The sequence below is a fragment of the Gossypium hirsutum genome, chromosome A11, assembly GCF_007990345.1.
Source record: "Gossypium hirsutum isolate 1008001.06 chromosome A11, Gossypium_hirsutum_v2.1, whole genome shotgun sequence".
NCBI lineage: Eukaryota > Viridiplantae > Streptophyta > Magnoliopsida > Malvales > Malvaceae > Gossypium > Gossypium hirsutum.
In genome coordinates, this window is record NC_053434.1 from 7,581,420 (window position 1) to 7,589,943 (window position 8,524).

The window sequence follows — 8,524 nt, forward strand, 5'->3', positions numbered from 1 at the left end:
TCAAAGAGAATACAAATCAGATTTTTAAGGTAACTTTTTATATTAGTCAATTTTGTTTACTTTGGCGTTCACATTTTTTCTTTACACAAATGAAAGAAGGGAAAAGAGTGGGAGTTTACCTCTGATTTTATTTCCTTTCTGATTTGGCCCCAAAGTTTTCATTTTTAATTCAATTTAACCCTTTTTTTATTTTTGTTATTTTACTGTTAAATTAATTATTTGAGCTTTATTCTCATTATTTTTATATTTTTATTATTATTTTCTATTAATTTAATTAATTTGAGTTATGTTTCATATTATTATATTATATATTTATTATGTAAATATATATATATATTCTTAAGCGAAGTTAATTATTTTAAATATAAATTTCTATTATACATAGACTTATTATATTATTTTTTTTATACCATTGTTTATTATCGGTTACCATTTTTATATCAAATTATTATTATTTACTATTTCTCACTATTACTAATTTAACATTGATATTCCAATTTTTATTTTATTTTTACTATTATCCCCCATATTTAATGTTATCGTCAACATATTTTTTGTTATTATCATCATATTTTTAATATTATTATTAATACTATTAGCACGATGTTTATTACATTATTGTATTTATTATTACTGTTGTTTTATTAATTATTTCTATCAATTACTATTATTATTATTTATTATTTATATATGGTTAGCATTATTCTCATATTATTATTTTCATGTTGTCTATTATCATCATTTAAAAAAAAAAAATCTATGTCCTTAATTCATTTATCCATTGATCTTCTCTTAAAATTTTTCAAAATAAAGGCAATGTTCGATAGTTAAATAATTCGAAGAATCGTGCCGTAACGTACTGGGTTTCGCTTTCTTTGTTTGTCTTGAATATTCGAATATCCTCTTACCAATTCACTCTAAAAAATTTTCAAAATAAAGGCAATGTTCAGTATTTAAAGAATTCGAAGAATCGTGCCCTAAAGTACTGTGTTTCACTTTCTTTGTTTGTTTTGAATATTCGAATATTCTCTTAAGGCTAAAACGCACGTTTTAAAGGCAAGCTCACAATTGAGGGTAAAAAATGTTGCGTCATAACGTACTGGATGTAATGTTTTACCTTGAGGTGAGATGGTCTTTAATACACATTTGACTTACCTAAATGTTTTAAAAGCCAATAAAAGGAGAATCACATTTTGAACTCTGTCCAAATCTTTAATTTTCGACATTAAGACACTAAATAATCAATCAAGTACCAATTTTGAGCGTGTCGAGGGTGCTAATCCTTCCTCGTACATAACTGACTCCCAAACCGGTTTTCTATTTTCACAGACCAAAATCTTCGTTTTGAAAAATTTATTTATTTATTAAAAATGACCGTGTTTTGAGGTGATTCAATCACACCCTATTAAAAACGATTGGTGGCGACTTTCAACTTTTCGTTTTCAAAAGTCGATTTCCTGTTTTCAAAAAAATGGTTTCCACAAGTGTATTATACTGCCAACGTTGATTTTCCCATTATCAACCCAAACTTCTCTGGCAACAAGAACGCATACATTTATGCATCAACTTCTTCAGGTTCAAGGCAAATATTGAAGGCTCATTTACTTAGTACATACTTTGATATTGTTACACTTTTAGGGTATACAGTTTGAATACAGAGAGATTACATTATCATTTTGGATCCTAAGAAGAAGAATGCAGAAACGGATGCACTCCCTCCGAGCACTTGAACTTCCCTCTTGGTTTTCATGGTTACCTTGTATGAAACAGGATTTGGTGTTTGATCAAACTGTTTGAACCCGAGCTACAATCACGATCAACAGTATTACAATTGAGAGAATCAAGGAAGATCTGATTTCTTCCTCCAACTGACCTCTGGTTTCTTCATTAGGTTTTTCTCTCTTACCACTTCGGAACACCTCATTCAGAAGTGATTGGAATTTCAATACGAGCTCTGAGACTTTAGCTTTTGCAAAGTCCAATATCCACTGCAAGATGTCATTGTCTGGCTCTGCTTCACCGCTAGAATTCCCAGGCCTTCCATTTTCAACTGTAAGAAACATAACACCAGGGAAGGGAGTGTCGAATCATACAAAATAAAAAGAGCATTCATAATATGATATTGCTATCAGGAACAGACCTGCAGGGAGAGGCAAGTCAAGGAGCTTCCGAACCAACTCGTTGTTCTTTATAGCATCCCAAACAGCTTTATCAGATGATATTGAAACGACCAGCCTCTACATGCACATCGATTCAATTTGGCAAAAAAAAAAAAAACCATGGTCAGAAGAACTTGAGGAACAATATCTGGTAAAACAAATATAGGCAAAGCACCTTGACAGATGGCTCAGTGAGGAGCAAAGTTAAGCCATCGTAAACTCTACCAAGACCTTGACATAGCAACCCTCTCGAGTGACAGCTGTCCAAAAGAGGCTTCAACCATTTAAATTCTGGTGTAGATGAAGAAATCCCATGTATGTAACTGGTCCACAAAACAAAAGCGAAATTGGATGAAGCGCTCCAAGGGAATAAGTGATGAGCATAAATTTCTCATATAAGAGATGCAAAACTACCAAAATCAACACAGCAAGCAGAAAGTGAGAAATCCCACTCACCTGTGGAGAGCAGCCAAAGCATTTTCAACTTCTGGTTTGGATGGAACTGGTCCCAAAATAAAATTATTGAAGGACCCAGTTCCTATTTTATTTTCATTTCCATCTACAGCTTCTAGTTTTTTGCAAATTTCATTTTGACAGGAAGAAGAGGAAGAAGGTCTAAGTGGAGAAGCATAATTGGATGGGACTGAAAGGTTAAGGTTATGTGAAGAGGAAGAAGAAACAGCAGAGAGAGTAGTGGAAGAAGAATTGAACTGAATCTTTGGAAAGTCGATGTGCATGGTTCCTCCTCCCATAGTTCTGCTAGCTAGTTTTCCGTAATCAAAAGTCTGGTTTTGTTTGGATAAGCCAAAGCCTAGCTTTTGCAGGGCACCCTATAGTAAGTTCAAGATTTTATCCCTTCCTTTGGTTTGACTGAGATTATATTCTTGCAGATAATTTTAAAATTTCATATGTAATTGTGATACATATTTTATATAATTATACATACGAAATCTTGAATTTTGTACATGTATATATTATTTTGAATAAAATTTATACATGCAATGAGTAAATTTAAAATAGGATCTAAAAATTAAACTAAAATCAAAATTTTATTCCTACAATTAAAATAAATTAACGGCCATTATATATCAAATAAAAAATTCTATATAAATTTCAGACTGATTCTAAAAACAAAAACTATTTCGATTTACTTCAAATGTAATATATATCTTCTTTCCTTTGAAAAGAAAAAAATAATGTAAATAGTCTGTGATTTCGAAAAGGAAACACAGACAAATCACCATAATAATTCAATTTTCTAACTTTTTTAAGATTTTTTTTTTGTTCAATAAGGAGAAGTCCTAAACGCCCTTATCTAAGACTTGTGTTGATTATTCAGCCAGCTCCCACATCTGCCATTAGCAAACTCCAGCTTCTAGCAAGTGAATCTTCTAGTATCTGCAGTTCATACGGGGGCCCTCTTTGAAGTGCCTTGCTACAAAGTCAGCATCTCTGTTTGCCTCCCGTGTCACATGCCTGATCCCCCCCCCCCGGTTTAATATAATGAATTCGAATTTTTTAGATTTGATTAGTTGATAAAATGTAATTATATCATAATTTATTTATTCATCATATTTAGTAATATATACTGTAATCATATTATAGTATACATAGGTCTTCTAAATTTATAAGGTTGTAAGATTAAAACAGTTTGAATTCAGAAGATATGATAGCTCAAAATGATTCAAATACTAGAAATAGAAAGACACATGATATTATCCCCTTTTCTTTCTCAAATTTTATCATAATGCTCACCTCCTTATATCTCCATTTATCTGTAACATCCATTTCCCAAGGTAAATCGATAACTCGAGCAACGAATGTCACATTTGGCATTAAATTACCTAAATTTCAATCACTAACACTTAAAATGCATTAGGTTAACATTCAAATTATTATATTTACTTTTTCATTATCAAACACCATGTAATTTCCAATAATGTCATTTAAGTACAATTTAAACATAACACAGTACATATCATTTTTAAGTCCAAAATCATATCCCAAGAGAGTCTTGAAAATTTGAGAGTCAATGCGATCCCCATGAAGAAGTACTCTTCGTATCTTCTATCTATTTTTTTTACCTACGCGTTTAAATGTGTTAGTCTACATAAATAGTTTAATAAGTACTTAACTAAATTCAATCTTATCATATATATATATATATATATAATTCATAAGTTTTTAATAACATTTATTCACACAGTTTCTTTCACTAATATACTTAAACTTTTAATTCATTTTCTAAAATATAAAATCATTTAAATTAACTTTATAACTTATAGCTTTTACTTTAACACATATAGTCACTAATCAACTTTTACATTCACATATCGAAGTCTTTTTCTTAAATCACTTTCATATAACATATTTGATATATCACACATATATCATTTTGTATCGTTTTATGCATTCACTTTGAATCATATAAACACATTCGTTATATTTTTATTTCACATGTATGTTCACTTTATTCACAATTCATAAAAGTAAAAACATAACATGTATTCACAAACTTAGCACAATACATTTCAATTCACTATCATTAAGTACTTTGTTTTCTTATAATACTCCACCTAATATTTTATTTCACTATTTTAAAACACATAGTAATTTTTGAATATTTTACAATTTCATCCCCAAATTCATGAAAATCTAATATTTATTTTTATAACATTTGAATATCATTAGTCACTTCATGTAAACCTTTAATCACAATATTCATTTCATATATCAAATTTTACACATTTTACAATTTAGCCCTTTCTATAGTAATTTCACTATTCTACATCTATTCATTTATCAATCATTGACAAATAAATAATTTTTCACTCCTTATACTTTCATCCTTAGTTTTATAAAATTCACTAATCGCTAAATTATTACTTTATCATTTATTATATTGCTAACATACCTTTAATTACATATTCACTACGAAATTCAATATACATATTCAATAATCATAATTATATCTTATTTAATAATTTCATATTAAAATTTAAATACTCAAATATTCAAATTAAAAAAAATTAACTTGTATTCAGTTAAGTACTTATCTATTTTTTTTCATTTTCCTATGCTTTCTTTCACCTTCCTTCTTCTCCTCGTTGCTGTTTGTTATCGTCCCATGTTAAAATAATATATAGAAAATTTTACATTTTTTTATTTCAATTTCATCATTATTTTTCACCAACCAATCAAATTTCAATAAGTTTCATCCTTAATTACCTTATTTTCCCCTAAAATTTATGCCTCACTTGCTTAGGGATTTTAATGCATTCATTCTGTCTACAAATATCAACTAAAATTATAAAATTGCATCTACATCCTTTTCTCACAAAATGAGAAAATCTTTAACCACTGTACTTTTCACCACCATTCAATTTCCAAATTATGAGAAAAAAAATATTAATTATTCTAAAAGTTATTGTTAATACTTGAAAAAAAAACTTTAAATAAATAATAGAGCTTAAATTTTAATCATTGTATATAATAGATTTGTTTAAGAAAGTATTCAATAATACAATGTTCATAAAATTAACAAAAAAAATAATTATTTTATGCATTTTAATCTCACTTCTATAATATTTAATTTCACTATCATATTATTTTTAAAGTAAATTGAAATCAATCTCACCATCCACGTATATAACTAAATGAACACTAAAAATATGAAAAAACACAGACCAAGTCAACAAAATAAAATATAATCTTTATAAATATTGACAATATTTTATCTTTGTAGATACAAATTTAAAATTTAAAATACGGCTCTGTATCTCATTAAATCTTCACCTTCTGCTTCCCAACTTGGAACTTTTTTTTTTGGGGGGGTTATTTTTCTAACAATTTCGACTATATAATAAGTAATAACCCTCCTTGGGGCTTCTCGGTTCTCAAGGACGTCAATGGATTATGTAACTTCGAAATGAATATTATGAAACAAATTGCTCTTTATTAATAAGCCTTTTGTTTCCAACACTTGTTCCCCATAAAACAAAGTTAGCGTCGTCCCTCTCCGTAGGAAAAGGCAATGGAAAATCACAGTAAAAAAAATGGAAAGACTGACTGATTCGTATACAAGGCCAAGAAGGAAACATTTCCAGATTCGGAGCTGGTTATTTCGTTATTCATTTTTGTTTTTTGCTTAAGAATTTCTTTCAACCTTCTCTGTGTTTTTTCCCTCTTACATTGTTAAAACACATGCAGGAAGTTTAAATGTATCTGATGATTCGGTGTTTTGGTTTTTGTTTTGTAATGTTTTGATTAGAGATGGATGAAAGCAAGGGACCATCACATTACGTAAGGCTTACAAAGGAAAAAGAGCCTCTTGAAGAGATCAACCCTGGAGAACTCAATCAACCCGTTCAAGTTCCTCAGGTTGGTATAGAATTTCCATTCCATTGTTATTTAATAATCATTTTCCTTTTTATTATAATGAGTTTCTGTTGATATAATCTCGGATTTGGTGTTTGTAACGATAACCCATTTCTTTTAGTTCATTTTTTAAGATCTAGGTCTGAGTATGGTTTGAACAAATCAAGTTCTTTTTTTGTTTTTGGCTATTTGAAGTGGTATGGCATGGTGGGAAGCCAAAGCTTGATAATTTTTATTTTATATATATATAGTTAGTGGTACATAGATGCCTTGAATGTGGGCAACCTCTACCTGAAAGCTATGAGCCACCTGCTGATGAAGACTGGACAACTGGAGTTTTCGGCTGTTTTGAAGATACTGAGAGCTGTAAGAGTCCAATTAATCTATCTTTTTGTTTTCATATAGTTACTATCATTCCTTATGGTTTCACAGTGCTGCAATTGTTGGATGATTATTGCAGGCGTGACGGGTCTGTTTTGTCCATGTTTGTTGTTCGGGCAAAATGTTGAAACCTTGAGAGACGATATAACAAGGAATGATGCATGCTTTTGTCATGCTTTATGTGTAGAAGGCGGGATGGTGATTGCAGCAACCACCTTATTCTTCCACGGCATTGACCCTCAAACATCATTTCTCATTGGTGAGACCCTGGTTTTTGCTTGGTGGTTGTGCGGCATCTACAATGGGTTGTTTCGACAATCCCTGCAGAAGAAATATCATCTCAAGGTATACGCCCCCCCCCCATTCTAGAATCTATACGCCCATAAGAAGCTATGGGTGTTAGGTGATTTGCTAAGTTGTGGTCTGTGTTTTAACTGCAGAATTCGCCATGTCATCCCTGCTTGGTCCACTGCTGCTTGCATTGGTGTGCCTTGTGTCAAGAGCACAGGGAATTGAAGAACCATTTATCTGATAACGTCGATATGCAAATGACCCTTCTTAAGCCACCGCCGGTTCAAGTAATGACCTCTGATGGGCAGAAACAGGAGGAGCCTGCACCAGCCTTACCTCCATCTACGGTACCTGACGGAAATGATGAACAACCAAAATTGGAGAAAACACCAATATAGGATTGATTTCTTTCTTATCAATATTTTTTTTATCATTAAAAGAAAAAAACTAGTAGGAAGGAACTCATTTATGTCTTTTATTGTCGTTGCAGCAATTCATCTACCATTTTTTTTTTGGTAAAGGTAGAAAACTACCCGTATTTAAACTACAATCACTCTAGGCACTATATTAGGTGGCTGTGGGAAGACGGTAAAACCCGGGTTCAAATTAAAAGTTATAGCTGCCATACTATTCACTAGTCGATTTCTTTAGAGATCAATTTCTCAATTATTAACAATTATTCTTTTGACATTTCGTAGTACAGTAATGTCGTAATCCATCTCACCCTTTCCACGAATAAAGTCTAATGCTGCGAAGCTGTCTGTTACAAAGATATCACTCTTCTTGTCATCTTCTTACTTTCTAATATCAATCCATCATGGATACCTCATAATCCAGCCTCGACAATACTACATATCCCTATATTTCTTGCAAATCCTGAGTGCCAGACACCATTTTCATCTGTGACCCATCCTCCAGCTGCTGCAAAACCATTATCAAGTTGCCTAGCACCATCTGTGTTCACTTTGAGCCATCCCGATTCAGGGCGCTGCCAATAAACATGTTGCCATATCTTCTTCTTTCCCCTATTATTTCACATTTGTAGCTTGAGTCTTATCACAAAATTCTCGGCTTAAACGTTTTGCCTTGTCCAGCGTGTTTTTCCACTCAGAAAAATTATCGTTGAAGATAACTTGATTTCTTCGCATGCTAGCCCAAAAAACACCTCCTAGTTTTCATCATTCAAAGCAAAATATTCCAGCCTTGATAAGTTAACATGAACCCTGTCGAAACCATTTTTTTAAGTTTTGAAAAACGTGGATCGATTTTAAAAATATGGAGTCGCCACCAATCTTTTTTGAGGTGTGATTGGGCCA

General features: G+C 31.3%; 2 protein-coding genes across 2 annotated transcripts; one reads left to right on the forward strand and one right to left on the reverse strand.

Annotated features, from left to right (window-relative positions):
• Nucleotides 1-1,576: 1,576 nt before the first annotated feature.
• LOC107911881 (uncharacterized) lies at nucleotides 1,577-3,324 on the reverse strand. Its single transcript, XM_016839852.2, has 4 exons — nucleotides 2,616-3,324; nucleotides 2,335-2,482; nucleotides 2,141-2,237; nucleotides 1,577-2,050 (listed from the first exon to the last, which is right to left on the reverse strand). The coding sequence occupies exons 1-4, from the start codon at nucleotides 2,909-2,911 to the stop codon at nucleotides 1,785-1,787; spliced, it is 807 nt and encodes a 268-aa protein (XP_016695341.2). The 5' UTR covers nucleotides 2,912-3,324; the 3' UTR covers nucleotides 1,577-1,784.
• A 2,609-nt stretch (nucleotides 3,325-5,933) lies between these two features.
• Nucleotides 5,934-7,873, forward strand: LOC107911234 (cell number regulator 6). The gene is made up of 5 exons (XM_016839111.2): nucleotides 5,934-6,276; nucleotides 6,430-6,539; nucleotides 6,788-6,902; nucleotides 6,997-7,262; nucleotides 7,358-7,873. Exons 2-5 carry the CDS (start codon nucleotides 6,432-6,434, stop codon nucleotides 7,604-7,606), a joined length of 738 nt encoding a protein of 245 aa, XP_016694600.1. The 5' UTR covers nucleotides 5,934-6,276; nucleotides 6,430-6,431; the 3' UTR covers nucleotides 7,607-7,873.
• Nucleotides 7,874-8,524: the final 651 nt, after the last annotated feature.

What these genes read in the sequence shown, in the direction of transcription:
- LOC107911881 (XM_016839852.2), bottom strand. Translation starts at nt 2,911, where the DNA reads ATGGGAGGAGGAACCATGCACATCGACTTTCCAAAGATTCAGTTCAAT. An exon ending in GCTTTGGCTGCTCTCCACAG is followed by an intron (nt 2,483 to 2,615) that starts GTGAGTGGGATT and finishes TTTGTGGACCAG; the next exon opens with TTACATACATGGGATTTCTT. An exon ending in TGACTTGCCTCTCCCTGCAG is followed by an intron (nt 2,051 to 2,140) that starts GTCTGTTCCTGA and finishes TGTTTCTTACAG; the next exon opens with TTGAAAATGGAAGGCCTGGG.
- LOC107911234 (XM_016839111.2), top strand. Translation starts at nt 6,432, where the DNA reads ATGGATGAAAGCAAGGGACCATCACATTACGTAAGGCTTACAAAGGAA. An exon ending in TTTTGAAGATACTGAGAGCT is followed by an intron (nt 6,903 to 6,996) that starts GTAAGAGTCCAA and finishes TGATTATTGCAG; the next exon opens with GCGTGACGGGTCTGTTTTGT. An exon ending in AGAAGAAATATCATCTCAAG is followed by an intron (nt 7,263 to 7,357) that starts GTATACGCCCCC and finishes TTTTAACTGCAG; the next exon opens with AATTCGCCATGTCATCCCTG.